We start from the raw sequence: 22,960 nt of genomic DNA on the forward strand, positions 1-22,960 counted from the left end.
CCACAAATTCTCTCTTTCAAAGAGAAGTGGTTTTTTCCCTTCTAGCTTCATTAATAATAAACCTGACTCACCATCAAATTATTTCAACTTTATGCAGCTGGAATTTCGGGAGCAACAGTGATTCATCATATCCTGTGGCTCAGATTTTCAACCCTTGGTCCATATTTCTGCTCCTCAGTAACTAGCTGACACTCAGAAAAGCTGAAAATCCACTACAGGCTTCTCTACAGTGTTCAAAATCAGACACTTCGGGACACTAAATATGGAGATAAGGGGTTAAATCAGTTCCTATTAAAAGAAAACACTGCAGAGTGTATATGTTTGTCTCTGTACACACAGAGTTATTACGTATCTATAAACATACGTATCAGTTTCAGTCCCTTAAAATTTAAAATATTTCCATTATCACCAAGGATGCCACATTCAGCAGCGTTTTCAAATTTACCTTCAACCTCAGCTATTGAGATGCAACTTACCTGCTACTGCTGCCTGCACATGAGACAAAGCTTGTGGTATCTATGTCTTTACAGGTAATTGATGTGTAATAAATAGAAGAAACCCTGTTACCAGCCTTCTTCACGTTTTGAGAATCTGTATATCAAGTAAGAATTAATGACTGTGAGCACAGAGAGTAATTTTCATTGATTTCTTTGCCATACCAGTAAGTGAAGGTTCTCAGATACATCTGCTGCACGACGCAGTGCCATAGAAACCTGGTATTATTTTAAATCATCAGAACTTTTAGAAAAACATAAATAATTAACCCCAAAAAGAGAGCTGTTTGCACCTATGAGAAAACCCAAAAGATTTCTCAGTCTTTCAAACCCTGGGGGCAACTCCTCCCCTGGGGTGATACGGTGGATGGCATTTGATTTACGCTGGCGGTGGAGAGCCCCTCAGCTCACATGCGCTGTGAAGTTTGCCTTCTCCGCCTGCGCCCAGCATCCTTACACATGGCTCGGTGGAGCATTAATATAAATTCTGGTCATAAACAAAGAAAACACCAGACTGACAGAGAATTTGATGAACAATTTGTGTCTGTACACAGTTTTTCCTTCTGTTTGCACCACTGATATACATGGTCTTTTATCTTTAGTCTTCGGTTTGCATTTCCCATCCTCTTGGTTGCTAGCAATGCTGTAAAACCTTTAAAATATTAAGAAAATTACATCTGCTACATCTTGCTTTAAATATAGTGTTCAGCCTTTCTAAGTGTTACTTCGTACATTAAATGAATAGCTTGCCCACCAGGTAACCTACATTTTGTTGCTTACCATGTCTGTCTCTGCACAACATGTAGTACACGGGCATAAATAACAGTGTGTTATATAAATAATTACATGTATGAAAGGCTGTAAAACACCAAAGATATAGTTGTACTTTTACTTACAAGAACATTTTAAAAATGATTGCTTTGTTCACCACGTGGGTTTTATGTGTTGAATGGGGTGCATGCAGAGAACGTTTTACAAAGTTGGTAGTTCTTTTTTTTTTTTTTTTTTTTCCTCCAGGTCACACTAGCGTTATAGTTAGCAAATTGATAAGGTTCCACTGTTAAGCTTTATTACTTGTGACATGAGCCTATGACACTTTATAAAAAGAAGTAATCCAGAACAATCTCTAGGTAATTAACACCTAGATAAACAAACATAAATTTCTATATTGCATTTATTTGGACTACCACTCAAATACGCGTGAACCATGCTTTTTTAATTAAAAGATAAATCTATGTGACACTTAGCCTCAAACTTAATTATTCAGCATAGTATAATAAAAAATAGAGCCCATTAAATGTGTCTTGCTCTGTATTTCTGTATTAACAGCAAAACAGTTCACTCTGGGATCATTTAAATTTTCTTCTTCCTCTTTTCCTGCGATTTCCCTGTTTGCTGAGGCCTTTTTGGTTAAAAAAAGTGCCACAACAGAAGGCCCCCAAACAACACCCTGCGCAACACCAACAGGTGAGGAGCTGCAGAACTTCTCACAGCCCCTAAAACGCTCAGCTGGGTGACATTTTTAGTATGACATTACACCACAGCTTTACCTTCCCTCCTCCCCTTCCCCGGGCTTCCCCACGGAAACATACTTCCACTGTGGTGGATCATGCCAAGCAGTGGTATCCAGAAATGAAAAACACAATACTAAGGAATAATTTCACTGGGATCACGCTTACAATACACGAGGTGAGCTTTTTATAATATACTGTTACGATACAGATGTTAAACAGATAGGGGAAATATTCAACTCCCAAATTACGGTAGACAGAGGGGTTATAGTCCTTATAAAAGTTTCAACAAGAAACATTATCTTAGAGCTGAGAGCAGCCTTCTGATGTTAGGCGGGAAGGCTCTTGTCAAGACCCCCACCATCTGCATTGGAAGCCTGCGGACCAGCTGCCAGGTCACAAAAATCTCCGCGGACAGACTTAGATGAGACAAACACAGTTCTCCTTCAGACCTCCTCTCCCACGGGCTGTCTCGGCCGGGGATGCCCTGCTTTGTGGGTCAAGGCCATCGATGGTCATTCTTAGGGTTTCCTAGAGGATATACGTACCATTTAATGCCTGGTTCCTAGTGGAAACTTGGGACCATACAGGAGACTGTGAGCATTTCCATGGAGATGCAATGAGATGGTCATTGCTCCTTGATGGGGTTTTCATGTTTTCATTTATTGTCTATTAAAATCAGAAGGCAGGAAAATCTTTGGGAGACACCCCACACACCACACCCCCCCCATCCCAAACAGTTGTTGTTCCCCAGTTCCAGGGCACAGTGATTATCCCATAGTGAGGCAGAGTTCAGCTCCAAGACCAGTGCTCATCCATCCTCAAGCAACATTTTTACGTGCTACGATTTTGTGCCTAAGAGGAGTAGTTCCACCCACCCAGGAGAGGGTGTGAAAGACCTAAACTTTGCAAAACATAAATTTTTTCATTTACTCCCTGGATTTTGATTAAAACTCAGTGCACTGAGGATTTTTACTCTCTGCAGATGAAGAGACCTGTGGCATTTGCCTCTACAGCAGCAAATGTGGTGCTACCTCCGTGATTCACCCTGCCGCATGCATGCTCCACCAGCTCACCTGTAACATTAACTCCTCGCTGCAAATTTCAGCCATTGAATAACTGAATTTCCACAATGCTACGTGTGAATTCTTAATCCTTCTGGACAATTTCTGTACCTTTTTCTGCTGAAGAATTCAAGGTACAGCACAGCTTTATTACTATGGGTACAACTAGCTCGAGCTAATGTTAAAATCTCCCTGTTCTAAATGTGTTTTCTCTCTTGGCTTTCTTTGTGCAAGGCCATGTTCCTGTCTTCTCCCCGTGGTTGCTGTAGTTTCTGAGATTTCGTGCATCTTTTTTTTGATGTTAATCATATTTACTTTTTTCTATGAAGTGAAAAATCCTTTAGTTTGGTTGCTTTCAAATGTGCAAATAAAACCTTAAACAGGAAGAATAAAGATTCACCCAGGAGAACGAAAGCGCTCTTGCACTTGCACATTCTTCGAGGCGTGGGCAGCTTTCTTAACATGCACCATAACAATAAACCTCACAATTTTCTAAAGCCAAATATATGATCTATACAAACGATTTTTTTTAATGTGAAAACATGACTTTATACATCATAGTGTATGATACACACTTCAAACACTTTCAAATCAAAGCTTGATAGACCCCAAGACTTTTTCTATAGTACATAAGTAGTAGTATATAAAACAATTATTACTACATGCTAAAACAGATTTCCACAGTCTTTTAATTAAGCACAATATATATAATATATATATGTATATACTGTATATAGATTTGTTCAGATTAATAAGTGGACTGAGCACACACACCCAGCGTAATACACTCCAGTAACTGCCTAACAACTGTGAATTTACTGACATTAATTTTTTTTAAAATCTGACAAAGCTGCAGAAAATAATGTTTTAACTGTTCCTAATAAACATAAGCAAGTAGGAAAACTTTTTTTTCAGAGGTAGAGGTTTTATTGCGTAAAACACTGGATAAAACTGTACTGCTTCAAAGACATTTTTATTCTAACAGCAGAAAGAAAACAGTCATTGCTGAAAAAACAACTTTTAATACTTCTATACCAGAATAAAGTTCTGTCAACTGATGTATTATAATAATAAATAATGACCAAGAATAAACTTTAAATACAAAGTTTTCTAATTGTTACAAGCATAGCAACAAAATCCTCTACTCTATTGATCTCAGATTTCCTCCAAGATAGAAATTTTTCTTTGTGTAGGAATGTAGACAGTATTATGACCAGTATCACAGACTACAGAAGTTACAGAGAAAAAACTTGACATGTTTAGATATGAGAAGCATGATGATATTCAGAAACTGACAATGCATCACTGCTGCTGTCACTTGTTTGTATTACAAGTTACAAATGTTCTGGAAAAAAGGGCTATGTCAGAGGGGAGGAGAGGGACAGTAGCACCCGACCAAATGGAATCAACACACACATCACAAGGAGCGGGAGATGTTTCCAGTGTCACAAACAGAATTATTGCCTGTCGTATCTGAAAATGCTCAGAAGACACAAAAGAATACTGAAAGAGCTCAAAAAGTGCAAGAAATGGAATGTGGGGGGTGGTTTCGGGGGGTTTTTTTCTCTTTTTTTCTTTTTTTTTTGCTAAGATACTGAAGGCGGCGCAAACACACAAAAGCAAGCGACTGACACAGTCACCAAACACAGTAGTGCAGTTAAAATCCTAAAGCTTACTACAGTCAGAAAGTTTCAATAACATTTCAATCCTTTATCTAGGATCATAGAAACAGTTGCATTAAGTTTATCAACTCGATTTAAGTAAGGCAGTGAGAACTATACTAGAAAAACAAGAAAAGCAGCTTGCTCTGTGCCAGATGGGTCCAAGTTACACAGTGACCTCATTTAAACTGAAACTTCAGTTGGATGACATCCTTTCCGACAGCATATGCAAACCGTATTCCTTATTAGCCTGAGATTTTTTTTTTTCCAGTCTCAGGGTAGCGCTAAGAATTTTATTTACATTGATTGCAGTTTAGTATTTTTTGTAAACTGCTTTAGGCAGAGCTGAAGTTTTAAGGCCCTGGGGTTTTACTCTGTGCTCCCAGCCTGCAAAGAAATATTGATTTGTTTTTTACTTTTTTTTTTTTGTTTGTTTTTGTTTGTTTTTTTTTTAAGTCTGGATGATTTTGTTTTAGAAGAAGTTAATACTTCTGTACTATCACAATAAACAGCACCAATTTTGCTTCTGTCAAAGGAAGTACATTAGAAGGCTAAAATTTTATGCCATTCAGAGAATTTCAGAATAAACCTTTAGTTATTTTTCTTATGATTTTTTTTTTAAGTATGTGGTTCATTATAGTCTCTCAAAAGCTTCCTATGTGGCAAAAGACCTTGCTAAATTTGGAGCATCCAATCAGTAAAAAAGCTAAAATCTGCAAAAATATAAACGCATTTGTTTTACAAAACCAAAGAAATATCAGCTAAAACACTTTTCTTCATTAGAGACAAAAGAGCAGGAAGTTTGGATTCATATTTTAGGTCAAGCTACTTTATAAGAGCTTGCTCCAAAAGAAACTTCTGCACTATGTCTGTAACACTTACAAAAAACTAACACATGAAAATTAACCATGACTGGGGAATCCTTCATTCAAGTGTAAAGAAAAAAAAAAAAAAAAAGGAATTTAAAGGAATTTTGAAAGAAAACAATAAGAGAAGAAGAAAAAAAAATTACCAACCTTCTATGTAATAAAATTCTGTTTCTCACCAGCACCTTCTATAGATAAGGCTGACTAGTTTCACTAAACAATATTCCTATATATTGTACTTCTACTTTTATAGCAACTTACTTCTTCATCAACAAGGAAAAAAAAAAAGAATAAAAGCATTTCCCTCAATACTGAAAGATGATTACAAAAAATGAATTACATTTCAAATCTGCAATCACACATTGGGCTGCAGATTTTTTCTAAACCATTAATTCATTTGGCTGTATATTAAAGAAAAAAAAAAAAAAAGAAGAAAATGTAATATCACAATACTTTTCAGTATAGGTCAGTACTGACCCTAGCTTATGGGCCGTCTAAGGTTTCTCCTATACCGCAGTTGCAACACCACTTGAATTGATTTTCTCTGCAATGACAGCTCCAGTCAGACTGGCACCATGGCAGTCTACCAACACATCTCATTACTATGCTAGGCAAATGACAGCAGCTGGTGTCATATTATAAAGGTGTTTTCAACAATGAAAACACAGCCCCTCAATCTTCAAGGCAACACTAAATCGTTTAGACGGTATCGTTTTTCTGTTAAGAGCATTATTTTGGGACAAAGACCACTCTAAAGTTTGAAATTACTCTGCTTTTTAAATAACTAACGACCTCCTAACATTTTTAAATCACTTTATTATCCCACCTACATTGTTTGGAAGTACTTGTTGCCAGGTAACTGTTTAGCAGCCATTTTCAAGGGCTGGAAATTTATTTTGCGTGTGTAATATATATATTTAAACACACACACACACACAATGTGTGTATTTTGTGTGTGTGTGTATGTGTGTGTATGTCGATATATATTGAGTGTGTGTATGACCGAGTATCTCTGTGTGTGTGTGTATATATATATATATATGTGCATGTGTGTGTACGTGTACATATACATATATTTGACTGTTTTCAGCATCTTGTACACCTCTGGGAATTTGCACACCATTCTTTTCCATTGAAGGCAGTTAGCTGACCCTCATCCAAATGCATCTCTAAACCCAGTGTAAAAGGCTACTGCAGTATGGAGACAGAGCCGCCAAGCTGCATCACTCCTGGGCCTTGCTGCCCTCCTCCGTTAGCTCTGCTGAGCTCCCTGGTTTGACAGCTGCAGGTTCCTCCAAATTCCCAGAAGCTTCGGAGTCAACTCTGGAGCGCTTGAACCTGCGGTCGGGATACTGGCTGTTGTCAAAAGGCATGCGATGGACACAGAGAACATGGGTCTTCAGATTTCCCTTCTGAGAGGCACTGTACGGGCAGTATCTGCACTGGAAAGGCCTGTGACCTGCGTGACAGATGAGAGCCTGGTTAGTTTTTTTATTTCACGTACGCGGTGCCTGCAGACCCGCCCGCTGCACAGCCCAAGAGCGCTGGGCGCACCGGTGTGCCCCCAGCAGGAACCCCTCCTCTTGGGTGGAGGGCATCCGCGCGCCTCCAGCAAGAGGAAGAGATCTGTGCTATTCGCATGATGCCCACTTAAAGAAACTGCATTTTAAAACTCTCTGCTTCAGATTTTCTGGAGAAGCGCAGCTATTCCATCTCCCTCCTCAGACCCAGCTGTAAATCCGTCAGCCTGCAATCCAAATTAAACTCATGTAAATACAGTGCAATCGCGTACAAGACTGCCTTCTTTTACATTGGTTAATTATCTTTTTTATTGAAATGCAATTCAAGGATGACAATGTGCAGACCCTTAGTCTAATAAACACACTCTGTCTTTGGGTGGGTTTCTGAGTAAAGAATTGTATGCTTTATTTTAATCACACAGATGACTTTTTAATGGAAAGAAATAATGGATTGAGATAACCAAACCCTCAAACCTACAAACATTTACTCCAGTGAGATTACTCCTGTGAGTAAAGACATGCAAGCACATAAGTGCTTGCTGGACCGGGGCCCGAGGTTATCACCAGCTTTAAAATAAAATGTCCGAGCTAGATTAGAAAAGGAATGTTAATGTACAAAATCTGATAGATGCAGTTCTCGCGGGTGAAACGGCAACCGACTGCAAAACGAAGGCATGAATGAAAGATATCACTTCTTAGTAAGGCTATCTATATACTTTCCCATATTTTTCAGATTATTGAGACTTTGAATCTCCATGCTGTATCTGGTTTTGGAGGTTATATTTCAGCAATCACATTTCAACCTATGCTGGGAAGTTGTTGATGTGTTTTACTGGAACTTTATGAGCTTTGTCTCTCAAATTAACTTAAACCAGGACCATCTGAGGTCAAATGCGCTTAGCTTGCTTTAATTTGCTCAAATAAATGGATAAATAAATGTGCCAGACCATCTACATAAAGCCAGGATAAGTGAAAAACAATACCCTATCTCCACATTTCAAGAGCACGTTTTTCTCTGCTGCTGTGGTACTGCCTAGCAGGCATAAAACAGATGCCTGGGTAGCAGAGCAGGAGGATTGTGCTTCCCTCTCTGTGGGAAGGGGCTGGGATCATCTCACCTCAATTTTAGTTGGCAATTTAACAGATAAACAAATAGATGCTTGCTGTGCACTGGTCTGATATCACCTATACTGGAATGGTAATGGTGCTGTAGCCCTCCCAGCAGAGACAGGAGCCTGGAAAAATGCTGGCACACCAGCATGAGCATCTCCAGCAGAGTAAATCCACCTGAGCTGGTATTAATGTTCTGGATTGCTCAGCTTGCCTTTTTTTCTGTAACGCTAAAGCTACCACTGGAAAGCTGAGTCCCCCCAAACGTACTGCTTGCTACCCAGAGGAAAGAAGTGTTAAGGCCAGTCCACAATCACCTAAGCCCTATGCTCCAGGACTACAGGCATGTTTCCTTTCCCTTCCAGCCTTTGCTTTTACAAGTTGAAGACTGCCAGAAACATGACCACCACCCTAAGACCTCCAACATGCATGTTTATGCATAAATTCTTGGGGTGGAATGCAGGTCGATCTTCTAGTTCTCTCCTGGATTAGACATTTTCCTCAACAATTTCATAAGGAAAAAGAAATTACACCTGTAAGCTGCTAATCTTTAGAAAGTCAAATTTCAGCAGAAAATTTCATAGTGATAGCAATGGAAGAAACCTATATAGATAATGTTACAGAAATTGAATTGGGCTTTCAAAGAAAAATTTCAGCTAGAAGAAATGAGGAAATAGTGAACGAGAGATTGAAGGTGTCTCTAGTGCCTCTTAGAGTCAGTCCTCAAATCAATACACAAGCACAAATATGCTTGAAAAATTTTGAATACAATAGTTTTAAAAACTGGAAGCACTCTCAAAACTGTCTGGGTATGAAGAAGGTCCAGGGACAATCTGACCTTCATTGTTTCAGAAAAACTAGAAATATTTGAAAACTGAGGGAAAAAAAAAAATAATCTGAGAAAACCATTACATCTCCCCCACTGTTTGTCACAGGTGGATAACATCACCAGAATTCACAGCTGGGTTCTGGCCTCTTTCTTTCCTTCTCCTTTTTCTCCCTCTTGGGTGACACCTCTGACCGGGCAGAGTTACGGGGTCTGCTGCATCCTCTGCTTGGGGAGGTGCCCAAACGCCTTTGGCCAAAGTGGGAGTAATGTTGTGTAAAGGGGAGAGAGTCTCGCTCCATGACAAATCAAAGTGATTTTCCCCTTTTTCCAAAAAGATAAAGGCCTGCCACTGTCACATCCACTGAGATGTGAGACTACACCAGCAACACCAGCTCCCTTCCAGTATTTCCAGTGTTTAATTTGACCAACTGACCACTGGTTCCCCTTGCTATGAGGAGAAGACGCCCTGATAAGTTGTGGGAAATGGTACAACTTGCCCTCCAGCCTTATTTACTCTGGTTTTATTGATGCTATGGAAAAGCAAAACCATATCCTGTTTATTTGGTCCTTCTTGTGTGCCAGAAACTGGATGTGCCATCGATAGTGCAATGTCCCTGATAACTGCTCGCAGAGCAGCCTGCAGGGAGCACAGACTGAGCGATGGAACTTGAGGAGCAAGTAGGCACAACACACCCATCAGCCACCCCTCTGAACCCCTCAAGCATCACGTAGCATGGAAATACACTGGACAGTTTTAGCATGAATTGGTACTGCTAGCCAACAGTGTGAGATCTCACCAAGCAGCTTTGCCCACAAGTGGCTGTCATTAACTGTCCATCCTAACTCCTTCCTGCACAGAAAAAAAATTGTAAAAATGGAATCCACGAAGCGTGGATGGAGCTAACCACCTCACACGCATCATACTGAAAGGCAACTCCTTCTGCCCGTCACTGAACCAAGTTCAAACCCGTGCAATTCCATACAGAGAATGCCATTTATTAATTCAATGCACTTTAATAAATCAGACAATATAAAGTGCACCTACAAGGATTCAGTTTGGCGTTGCCTCCCCCACGACTTACTTTTTCAGGCCATCAAAATTTCACATCACTGCCTTGTGAAAAGTAAGTACACAATAAGTTAATTTGTATTGTCACTATGCAGTACAACTGTGGTAAAGAGCACATTCATTTTTAATCTGGTATGAATAATATATAAATATGTATACAGAGTGAGGGTCATAGGAAAGCAAGCGGTACATTGTTTACAGCAGAAGTAGTACAAAAACTAGAGATTATTCTCACTTGCAAAGATAACAATATCTGCAATTTGTTTGTAACTAAGGGGTGAAGGAAGATGCCCATTTCTCTTAGGTATCCCATCCATTAATTTTAGCTCAAAAACTTGTTGTGGGCAGCAGGCTCTTAAAATAACCCTTCCCAGATAAGTTGGCAATAAATTTATAATGTTTTATCTAGCAGCCGTTGGTAGATTCTTCCTTAGCAAGCTAGAGTTCATATATATTTTACCCACTATATATCTTCCAATAAAATTATATGAAAGCCCTTCAAAAAGAAAAAGAAATCTTCCTGATCGTTCAGGAGATAATGTGTAATGCATTGCATTTGTAGTAAGGAAAATTAGACTAAAGGTGGGCCAACAAGGGGGCAAACTATGGTGCATCTTTCTCCAATCAGAAAGTGAGGCTAGAGGACAATCTATTGTTTGCAGCTGAAATAATCCTGTTGTGCAGCAATGTTCTATGAAGTCTGTGACTGAGTATGTGAAGAGACTTGCTAATCCTCTGGATGGAAGCTGACAGTCCAAAGAAATGGAACGGCAGAAAATAATAATAATAAACCCCAGATAAAATGACAACAATGGTAGCTGGACTCAAAGAACATTTTTAGAAGGTGCAGGCTTCCCCAGGAAGGGGGATTATACCCAGTGCCTGTGGAATCCAGTCCTCTGAAAGTGATCCAAGGCTTCCAGGATCAGACCTGGCAATGGCAGCACTGCTGAGATGACCTAGGCTCATCATCTTTAATCTTGACTGCACCCTGGAGAGAAGCAGGAGCGCGGACAGGAGGTACTTTCTTGTCAGGATGGAGACTTTTCTGTGGGACCGATATTGAGAAAAATTCCTCAACGCTCGAAACTAGTCCACCTTTTTAAAAATATATGCTGCTTCATTAATTTAGACTTTGAGAGGAAAAAAAAAAAAGTTTCTTTTCTTTTTTCAAGTTTGTGATCTGATATGTTGCTTTGTGACACATCGTGTCAACCTGCATCAGTCACATCGCGTTAGGTTTCATAACATGTCATGACTGATGCAGCCCAACATGGTGCACCAGCTGAACAGAGTCAGAAAATGCAGGTTTTGAGGAAGACGTGGATCTCAGAATCTGGGTTTTAGAACCATTTTAAAGGAAAGTATATTTAAGGCAGAGGCCTTGGATTTAAACAAAGCCATTGCCTGTGAGTTGTTAAGGATTCAAATACTTGCCAAACCTATTTTGCTTTGTCTTATTTTTAAAGCTCAGAATGTATTATTGGAACACATAAAAAGTCAATGTCAACGAAGTGTCGTTGGGTCACTTACTGTAATCCAAACACTGCTAATAGTTACTAATTTATTAACTTTGATATGGATCCATTATTTAAGATTAGCACAAAGGAATACACAAACAAGACACAGAGAGAGAGATATGAATACTAAAGCCTTTTTCATTAAAAAAATCATTTACATGGTCAAGCTGCATTAATTCCCCACTTCTAAAAATATTTGATCGGCATCCAAATTCCATAAAAATTTCCACAAAGAAACATCTTATTTTTTGTGGTATTACAGGCACATATGTAGGGGTTTGCACTAAAACGTAAAAATGGGCATTGAACTAGGCACATGAATAAGATCAGGAATTTATTCCAGATTGTTAAAAGTGTACTAATCACAGAAAAATCATGGCTTTCTCCCAAAGCAGCAAGAAAATGGTAATTTGAAAGAAAAATGCCAATAATACATCACACACAAGCCGTCTGTTGTCCCCACTACACCACTTTTTATTATATTGCATATGTGTACATATATACACACAGATACACGCATACAGACACACAGACACACAATTTAATGCATAAATTTCAGGAAAAGGCAGAAGAGCAATAAAACGATGAACAGAAAACAAATGCTCTGCAATGTAATATAAATTATAATTAAGTCCTGGATAAAATGTGTTTCTTAGATATGACATTTGTTCCCTTAAAATGCAAAAATGGCCATGATTATCTGACAGAATGTTTTCCCTTAGATGGCCAATGGCTAAAGCACTTACAGCGATGTAATACAGCAAACTCATTTCAAATTTCTTTGCCTGGTTTAAGAATCCCCTTTTGGTAAAAATCGAAATAACAGCAATTACCTCTTTAAAACAAATAAATAACTACTGCACTAAGAGATATTTGAAAAGCCTCAAAGGCTTAGATTTCTTGGAAGCAAATCTCTTTAGCTATGATGCTGGCCACCAAAGATCTGGACTTGACCTCCTAGGCTGCTGTAGCAATTCCAAATGGCCAGGCCACCTCCGGCCACGACCAGACACTCCTGCAGGACCAGCTGCAGTGGCTTAAGATCAATGGTCACTGCCTGCTGCACCGAGATGCTCAGTCCCACAACGTTCTGGTGGAACGCTCCATGTAATCACACATCTGCTGCAGCGCAAAGGCAGCAAGCCGCATTCAAACCTTCAGTGAGCCTGGTCCTCCCCAGGAAGAGCTGCCTTAAAACTTTTTTCCTACGCAAGATCGTGTTCGAGGTACAATCATCTTTAAACAGATGAAGCGCGCACTGCCTCAGAAGTAACAGCAGGCGACGATGGCCGTGTGCTTTCCGCGTAGGAAGAAAGGCTTTTTGAGCATCTCCTGTTCTCTGGCAGTGACTACTGGGCTGAGCCCACGGCTTTCTCAGACCACAGCCTCCAGGTCCCAGACATCTTGGTGAATGCTGCCATTTGAAAGTAACGCTATTATAGCATAATAACAAGTATTTGCAAAGGGAGAACTATTTTCATTTAAATCTTGGCTAGTGCCATTTCCTTTTTTTAACGTACAAATTTTCATAAATACATTTACTATCCACAGCAAACATCCCAAGTACTGTATGCATTACCCAGGAGAGCAGAATGGCTCTAAAACAGCCATTCTGATCTGGAGCATAACAGTATGGATGGCAAAATGCTGAATAAATATATTTGTCCAATAGACAATAATGGCTCTGATTGAGCCATTCCACTTTATTGGTCTCAAAATATGCATTTTACGAAACTCCCCAAATACCAGACAGATTAAAGTACATCCAATCCAGTTCATACATGTAATAAAAGTTTTTATAAAACAATTGAAAAGTATATGTTTATTTACACACAGGTCCAGGACCAACCAAGATGGTCTTCTGGGAAAATTACAATATTCTGTGAAGTTTATACGTTTATTGGATTACAAAAAAAAAAAAAAGAAAAGGAAATTAAATTCTAAAAACTCTCTATTTCATGTTGACCAGGAAAGGCCATAAAACCAAAGAGCCTTGTCTGAGGCTTTTTTGATGATTTACTGTAGAAGTACATATAAAAAAAGTGTAAGTATCCACATTTTAGGAAGGCCTGGGAACATTTTCACCTAAGGCTTTGGGTCATGTGTTTCCCATGGGACAGCTAAAGTTATGGCAGCCCCCTGACTACCCTCCATTCAGCTGGATTTTTTCATTACCAGGCTCGATCCCACAAATAGTCCTAGAATAACCAGAGGAATTGTTCATGATAAGAGGCACCACATGAGTTACCTAAATCCCCCCTCACTAATACATAGCAGATACTGCTGGGGCAGATCAGGTCCAAACACAGAACTGCCATCTATAAGAACCTTTCTTTTGCTGTGGATTACAGGAGAGATCTTAATTAGCGGAGGGTAAATTTGGGGTAAAGACCCAGCTCATGGCAAAACATGGCCACCAGCTTGATCCTAAATAAATGCATTAAGGAGGTTTGGGATAATTGTCCTAAACCTAGTAGGATTTATCCACCTGTGAAGTCTCCCATGGCAGGTTAGTGATCCAGAAGAAATGTCCTGTAGGGGGTAATGTGGTGTACAGCACTGTCCTGAGGCCAGCACCCATCGAAAACCACCACGTGGCACCGCCACCATGGTGCTCTGCCAAGAAGGACGTTGGGTCTGCAGGCACCTGCAATAGCAGGGTGGCAAATGACAGAGCCATCACTGGCTGCAGAAGAGCTGGAGAATGAAAAGACCTAATCTGTAAGCAATTTGTTTCAAGGCTTTTTAGTTTTTTTGAAAAAAAAACCAAACCCTCCATTAATGGGAACAAATTAAACCCTCAGATACCTACATGACTTTTCTGAAATGTAATCAAAGGTGGAGTCTGCTCTTGATTTAGTATATTATACAGTGCTGGCTGTTTCTGAATAGGTATTTCAACTTGCTGATGAGTATACGAAAGGGTTTAATGATGACAGGGAAAAGCAAAAGTTGGTGCTACACTTTGTCTTTAACATATATTATTAAAAGATTAACTTAATTTCACACATCCCCCCTAAAATAAAAACTGCACTTAATGTATCAGTTCAATTCCTGTCTCAAAAGGTTACAATCACTAATTATCACACACTAAATTTTCCTTTAAAAGCAAAAGAAAACCACCAAGAAGCCAACCCTGCTATGTAAAACAGCCAAGGGTAGATCAGTATGACACGGGCTAGCAACCACCTGGACACTCACAATACAGAGAAAGAAGTAGAAAATTCTACCACTGTTCTTCATATATATGCTTTTAACTTACTAAACAAATCAGTCACAAAATTATGGAAAACACCACTAATTTAGCGCTTGTTGCCTTTGTTATATAAAGCATGGGAATCATAATTATTTGGAGGCAGACAGAGGAACCCGCTAGCCCTCTGCAGTACACTAAATAAAAACAAATTACAAAATGGCTAGTGGAGTCACCAATGGTATAAAGGAGGCTTGCAATACCCTAGAAAACAAAAATTTCCCATTCCTTGCAGAGCTGATAAAGTAATAGGATTACTCAGCTCCAGACACTAGCGCAGAATTTGTTTCTTTTTCGGAAGAGTAAGCTTTTCACACAGGAACTTTCGATTTAGAAGGGAAATGGACCTTTTCTTGGAAAAAAGGAAAAGCATCAGCAGAATAGCTTAAAAGGTCCTCCTAAACAAATATTAAACAATATATGAACCTTGTAAGACAAAATTTCTGAAAAAAAGCCGAAGACTATGCTTTCTAAGGACTTGTGTGTTTCAGATCAGTGCCAGCGGGTGCACCCGCCCACTGCAGTGCAGCGCCCCATGCACGCCGGCACACCAGTTTGGGTTCTGACATGACAACATGAGTTACGAGCCCAGTGCCTCAGCGGGCTCCAAACGAGGTTAGTGGCAATGCTGTCATTGATTGAGCTTGAAATGCCAGACTATCATTGTCCCATGCTTTGGGAAATTTAATTACATTTAATTTTTCATATTTATTTACTTTAGTTTATACACATAAGTAGAGGACAGAGTTCTTATCAAGGGCACTAGGTACCCACTCTAAAGAGTAGGCCACCTCTGACTAAATTTATAATGACAATGGTTACTGCAATTTATAAATTCCTCAATCATAATCCCCTTCATAATCCTAAACTCACAACAGCTCGGCTGACAATATCAGCATTCACTTCCAGCCATGCCCCCCACTCTGGAACCCATTCTTGTTCACCCAAAGTCCGGAGGCGAAGCCAGCACATTCCATCACCTCTGCAGCCTGCGTGCCTGCACACGGGAGGAGAAGGTACCCGAGCCAGGGCAGAAGCGGGATACAGCCCTCTGCCAGCCTTCCCTTTCTATTATGCTTTGGGGATCCCAAGTAGGCTGCAGCTAATGAAACATATTTCGGAGGTAAGTGGGAGGCTTTCCTTTAATCTTAACCAACCCTGAGTTCTTCTGACTATCAAAATTACACGTTCAGAGTCCCACCTTTGCCTTTACTTACACATGTCAATTAATTGTTATGTCTATTCACTCCTTTACTCATTTTAATCACGTCAATAGCATTACATTCCCATTCTAACCCCCTTGAGCAAAATATCTCAGCTTTCCTACTAGGTCATTCACAAGTTTTCTGTCTAATGTTCTGTCATATTTCTTAATTGTCTCAGTAAATATTTATTATTTCAGGGAGCATTTAGGACTTCTGGAACAAAGCCCTATTTGAATTTAATGTACCTATGATTTCCCAGAATAAATGCTGCACTGGTGGCACTGGGATTTCAGTAAAGAGATTGTGAAATCCAGAGGTGCTAATAGGAAAGGTCTTCTCAGTGATATTTCACTACCAAATATCCTTTATTCTGCCTAGCAATTCATAAATACAATAGCATTTTCTCTTTCACTCTGGGCGACTGTCTTGAGCTTATTTATTTTATTTGGTGGAATGGAATTTAAAAAAAATCCCATACTCAGCTTTCTAAATTTTTCCTGCCCACATTTCAATGTGTCATATCCTCAGCTGCTGTTGAGCAGGACAGCCACACAGCCTGCACCACGAGAAGACCTGCCCCTCCATACCCAGCCAGGTAAGGACCTGGAGTGTCCCCATCAGCCTGGTGGTGCGCACATCACCTAAATGGGAAGGAATGGGATTATCCGCGTGGTGTAACACTTGCTGAAGTGGGACCCTAAGCCAGAATAAATGTTTTCTGCATGTATGATGTCACTTAGGCTAAGCATGTTCTCCTTTAATTTTATTTGTTGCTTTGTTATGTAACTGGGCTAATCTAGGTGGTATTTTGTCACATTAGAACTCTTCGCGTACCTCATGATTCTCCATCTACAGCGGCATGTTAGTAAAAAGACTGAGGAAAACCAAAACACTTTAAGTAAATAAATATACAGCTCACTAATAGCTAATATTTCAAATTATCCACGAGTAGCTCACAACCCCACTAATCATTCCACTAAAACATTACTATTATCTGTTTATGGGATTTTGTGAGTGGAGTTTGCAGAACTCCTCATTATCAGCAACGCTGCAGCATCATGTGCCACCACTGCACTGGATCGCCACCAGCGCAGCCTGAGCAGGGACTGGCATCACCTGCCTCTGGCCAGGCGCATCTCCTACATAGGCGTACATATAGCTAATGCCTCTGTGAAAAAACACGCATATTTTTATCATACCCCCTTCAACAAATCAGGAGCTCAACCAGTAAAAATTAAAAGGCTGCAAAGAATAAATCGAGCATTAACTTTGCAGGACCTCTCCCTCTGGAAAGTACTGTTGATGTCACAGAAAAAGTGTCTTTTTTATTAAGTCACAAAGGAAATGCTTTCTCCTCTTCTCCTTTTCTTTCCTATAAAAGGCTCTCTAAAATGAAAGGTGTCAGACTTTGCTTTTTCTTCTTGGCATGATCCAGAATGTATGGCTGAGGAATGACAGATGTCTGCAACCAGCTGCAATGAAGCATGCTAAAGTTTCAGTCTAATCCACTTATTTCACTGCAGTCACGTAAACCAAAACAAATGGGCAGTGCCTTACATTATAAAAACACAGCAGCATTACTTTGTTGCATAATGTAGCTGATACGCCATCTTTTTATCATTTTTCCTACTGCAGAAAAAATTCACCTCTTTATTAAAAACAGCCCCTGAAAGTTCTCCCGTTCGGCTCACCTCGATTTTTTTCTTTTAGTGTCACAGCAGTCTTGCTATGCCCCATGCATTACTCAATATGCTGCTATTATCAAAACACCGTAATATTTTTCTAGGGAAGACTGCTTTTTTATCTTTAAAAAAGCGTGATCTGATTCAAAAGCCACCAGGCCTGACTCTGTTCCTGCATCCTTGTCACAAGCCGGCAGTTTGGACAGATCCGTGATGCTCCGGACACAGTCAGGATTGGACCTGCCATCAAATCAGCACGTGTTTCGGTGGTCTAACACGCGCACTAAGGACCTACCCTTAAGAGGTAAAAAAAACCAAAACCAAAACAACAACCCAGTGTTTCTGGATTTTACTGATCAAGCTGGAAATGTCAGCGGAGACACAACTAATAACCTTAATCTACTCGAGTACCCTCACACAGGAAAAGCCCCCGTTTTAACGACGAGGAAGAGCCTTTGCCAATATGTTTACCGAAACCCCTGCAAGCCCCCCCGCCCCCCTCCCCCCGCCTATTTCGCGATGCCAGAGGGAGTACAACCTAAGTGAACATGGCATCGCTTCCTGGGAAGGGAGACCCTGCCTCTCTCCAACATGTAGTGCAGCAACCTTTTGAACCCTCCCTCCTTTAATCCTTGTACAGAAAGGGAAAGGATGAGGAGTCATGTGGCTCCCTCCCCACCAGCAGTTTCAACAGCTGGGAAGCACTCTTTCAGCGCAATTCATAAAAAAAGATGTGTTGGATTTCGCCTATGGCAGAATGGTGTACAATTTCTGGCCCTTCAGGCTAAAACAATAAATGCAAAGAGGAAAATTTGAGATTTCCCCCCTTAAACTTCCCACAACAACCTCAGCAAAACCACATGACTTGTCTTGTACAATCTCCCTGGTGTTTTCAGCGCTACTTTGGCAGGAAATCAGAATTACTGTTATATAAATTCCATCTGATGCCAGAGCTACCATCTGTGAGTAAAACTGCTTCACCTACGTCTGCCGGCAAAGCCACTCTCCCAGAGACAAGGGAGAAGGGGAAAAAAAATTTGATTAATTTGCAGAATGCTTGTGATTTGCTCATATATTATTATAACTGCTCATCAGCACATGACAAATTCCCAGCACTCCGCACAGGAACCCGTTCAGTTTCAGCAGTTTTTTGCGTCGGCACCTGACAGACTGCAGAGCCACTAATGACTTTCAGATGCTTACAAACAGTAATTCTATCTTCAGAATAAAAAGAAAAATCCGTAGGAAGAAAAGAGTAGAGTTAGTCTATTCCATTTCCTTCCTGTATATCAACATGATTTAACTCTTCGGGGCAGCAGCGGTTCCAGGATCACAACACGGCTGCTCCTTGCCTGTACGAGACAAAGACTGCCAATCTCAGGGGGAAAGGTGGAAGCAAAAGCCGGTCTCCAAAGGCTTTCGCTACACCAGCTCCACAGAGAGCCAGATACAAAGCAGGTAGCCTAGGAAAAGGCACACCTACCCTGCAGTACTGAAATAAAATACAGGCTCTCCCCTGCGCTCCAGAATTCCATATCTATTTTCCTATTTTAATACTTCTGATAACCTTTCACATTTTCAGGGAACACATCTGCTTCCTAACTGCAGCCGAAATGTTTTTTTCCCCCTTTAAAACTATGATTATGCTTTCTGAAGCACTGTCTGTGTGCTTGATTGCTGTTTTAGATTAGAGATTTTAGCAAGGAAACAAAGACTTCAGAGTGCACATCAGTCCTGCATATGAGAAACCACAGAAGGAATCAGCAATAAAATGTGATGCACCATCTGTCCACAAACAATAACCTGGATGTTCTGAAGGCTTACAAATTATTTAGCACACAACCTCACCGAATTATAGGACCCTTAAATAGAGCAATAGACTGGGAATGAGAACCTCTTTGATGTCCTTTTGTATTTCTCCCCCCGCTCCCCACCCCCACCCCCCCACCACCCCCAACTCAGCCCTCGATTGATTACCAACAGTTGAGGTATTTCTCAATGACTATTGGAGCAAGTTGATTTTTATTAAGTAGCTCTCCGTAGAATATTTTGCCACAGATTTGAACGGTGGGGTACACATTGCCTCTCTGGCCCTAGCCTGCTGCAAACTGATCGTTAATCAAAAGACAGTCTTAAAGAATAGTCAGTTGGGAAATTCAGTCCTAAGGGCAAATGCTGCCCTCGGTACTCATGTGCAACTCCCACTGGCTTCCATGGGAGCTCATGGGAACGCTCAGCGAGGAATTTGACTTTCTTAAGTACTGGAAGCTTTCTGACTGGACTCTTACGGAACAAATCTCTAACAAAGAATCAGATTTTTTTTTTTTTCCCCCCAAAATTGTATCTTGCTCCAATTAAAAATAAAATGACATTTTTCTTAGCTGTCACGCTAAAGCACAGTGATCTCACATGCAAAACAGATTAGCAACTGAGCACACTCCAAGTACTGTAAACTGGAGTATGTCAAAGCTACTGGATCCCTCGACAAACCTGGCATCCCTCAGCAATGTGCACATATACCAAAATCAAGACATTCAGAGACCTGTGCTTGGGATAGAGGATTTTGGTTCACCAGATTCAACTGTGAAATCATGTTAAAAGAACCAAACAACCAAACGTAAAAATTACTTTTTGTTTTTAATATGCAGTGAATTGCAGCATTTCCAGATCTACTGTTACATTCAACCTTATCTCTACATCTGAGTTTTTAGTGAACACTAGCATTTGCCTTTTCCAATTAAAGCATAACCCTAAAGCCACACTCCAAAATAAATCAGCATCCCTAAAAGCCACCCACTTCTTTCTAAAAAGGAAGAGCTTTCCTACAATTTATTAACAACCTGCCCTAAATATTTCTTTTGCTTTGGTTTCTATAGATATTATTCTGCAGGTTTTCTTAACACATCTTCAATGCCCCTCTCTCAGCTCACAAACATCCAGACCCACCTACCTAAGGTCTTCTTAGTGTGCTGTTTATTCTTTCATCTAGATGGCAGATCAAAATTCAAATAAAAATAGATGTTAGAAGACAGAGGATTTTTTTTTATCATATTCTCCTTGAAAAATGGGGGCCAAAGAGGGAGGTAACTGTATAATTAACTTTAGATGTGCCTAATGTAACTCCATTATCATTGATGAGCCTTACGGAGAGACACTGAGAGGGAAATGTGCCTTCTAAAGTTTCATTGTGGAGCCAGCGCTATTAAACAATATTTCAGTATTTAGGCCCTGATTCAGCAAATTGCTGAAGGTTATGCATACTATAAAGCCTGTGTGTCATCCCACAGACTTCTGTGGGAATGCACACGTGCTTGCACAATACGTGAGCGTAAGTTGTCTCCGAGCTGGGGCCTCGTCACCTAACCCTTACTTACAAAAATTCCTAAGAGAGACATGAAAATTTGCCTAGGGCTAAAAGCTGGCACATTACATTGTTTCATATCTAATACACGTTCCTTTCGTATTTATTTTTGTGTTTATTTTTATGTGGTATTCGCTCCCGGTGTGAGAGGGCCGGAGTGCCCCTAGGATGCTGGGTGTGCGAGGGGCCACCAGCCCATCACCTGCAGAGGTGCACCCGCAGCGCCGTCCCGCTGCCACCTGCCTGCAGGCTGGAGCCCCCTTGGCCAGCGAGAGGCCACTGGCCACCAGTTGGGAGGGTGGTGATTTTTAGCATCGCTACAGGTCACCCGGAGTTGGCTGGCTGCTGTCTGCATTGCACACAGACCAATAATCAGCACCCAGAGCTGAGGGTTGGCGTGTGCACTCACCCACGTCCCTAACCCCAAGTGTTGCCACCCAGCATGAGGACTATGCAGCGGATCCATTAGATGTTAAAGGAAACAAAACCAAAATCCCCTTCCAACGGCTTCTGTGGCAGTCTGTACAGAGAGGACCGGGTGGTACTGAGGATTTTATTTTGAAGAAAATTGTGGAAGCCCAAGATACTGAAGTTTCCATGGGCAGTGGGACGCAAAGCGTCCATTTAGGGTGTTTGGGTATTTTTTTGATGATTAGAGTAAAAGTGATCCACACCTCGGACGGAAGCCAAACACAGCACATCAGGCAGCAAAGGGGCCAACATTCCTGCCATGGGTACCCGGCACATCTTCTGCCTAAGGGACAGCCACTCCATCTCATGTCAGCTTCACTGACTGCCATGGTCTTCCAGAGAGAAGGTTTATTTATACGAAATCAATGGCAGGCTCCGGGCTTTCAAGCAAACTGATACCCACTTGGGTGTCTCTGTGTATAAACCAAAATCATTTTGCAACAAAACTAATGTATACAGCGGCTAGAAGGGGCCAAAATATTTGCTTTCAGGAGAAGCCATGCAATTCCTCTGATTTCAACAAATAACCTGACCCAGGTAACTTTTCTCTATCTACCGTTATGCTAATCGGAACAGAGAGGTCTATAAATGTACTTAAAGAGACAACTAAAAAAAATTAATCTGTGGTTTAACTTAAAGGTCAACTCAATACATAGTGAGAAGTCAACTGAAATTCTGCCATTAAATATAATCACTCCTTCTAGGGTGGTAAATACTGTGTGGAAATATCCATCAGGAGCCAAATTCTGATCTCAGACAAACGCAGGGCTGCAGCCACACACGGATGGAGGACAGCAGGGCTGACCTTGCCTACATGCAAAGCCCTTTCCAGTCTGAGCCTCTGGCTATCAAGACACAGGCTGCTGGAAAAGCTCCTTTAAATTCCATAGGATGTGATTAATACCATGAGGTAAATTAAAAAAAAAAATAAAAATCTGGGATTCTTTTTGGACTTTTTCCAGCTTTCTGGTTTGTTTCTTTGAAGCATTTTTCCATAACTCTAAAGGCTAGAGTTACTTCTAAAAAGAAAGGAGAGAGATTTTTCTATAATCACGGGGCTACCGCAGCTAGAGCCTTTCTGGAACAGGAAACTGCCCCAGCCATCCCAGTAAAGCTGGGAAAGGCGAGGACAGTGATAGGACCCTGAGCCCCTGCTCCTGCTCCGCGGCTCTGCGGCAGGCTGCTGTCCCGAGCCGTTACTCTATACACATTTGTTCACAACCCCAAACCAGTTTTCTGTTCTTTAACAGAAAGAAGTAAATGGAATAAGGCTTAACTAGCATTTTATACATGAACAAAGTGATTCTTTAAATTTTAATATAGGGAAGGTACGTTATAGGCAGC

The 22,960-nt window shown here is 40.6% G+C and overlaps 1 protein-coding gene across 4 annotated transcripts in view; it reads right to left on the minus strand.

Moving 5' to 3' along the window:
- Positions 1-3,746: 3,746 nt before the first annotated feature.
- Positions 3,747-22,960, minus strand: part of ZNF536 (zinc finger protein 536) — a 353,074-nt gene continuing 333,860 nt past the window's right edge. For all 4 annotated transcript variants that reach the window (XM_037409390.1, XM_037409389.1, XM_037409387.1 and 1 more), the window contains one exon: positions 3,747-7,055. In XM_037409390.1, coding sequence (XP_037265287.1) covers positions 6,820-7,055 — 236 coding nt within the window. In that variant the 3' untranslated portion in view covers positions 3,747-6,819. The remainder of the gene's footprint in view (positions 7,056-22,960) is intronic.

This window comes from Falco rusticolus, chromosome 15, assembly GCF_015220075.1.
Source record: "Falco rusticolus isolate bFalRus1 chromosome 15, bFalRus1.pri, whole genome shotgun sequence".
NCBI lineage: Eukaryota > Metazoa > Chordata > Aves > Falconiformes > Falconidae > Falco > Falco rusticolus.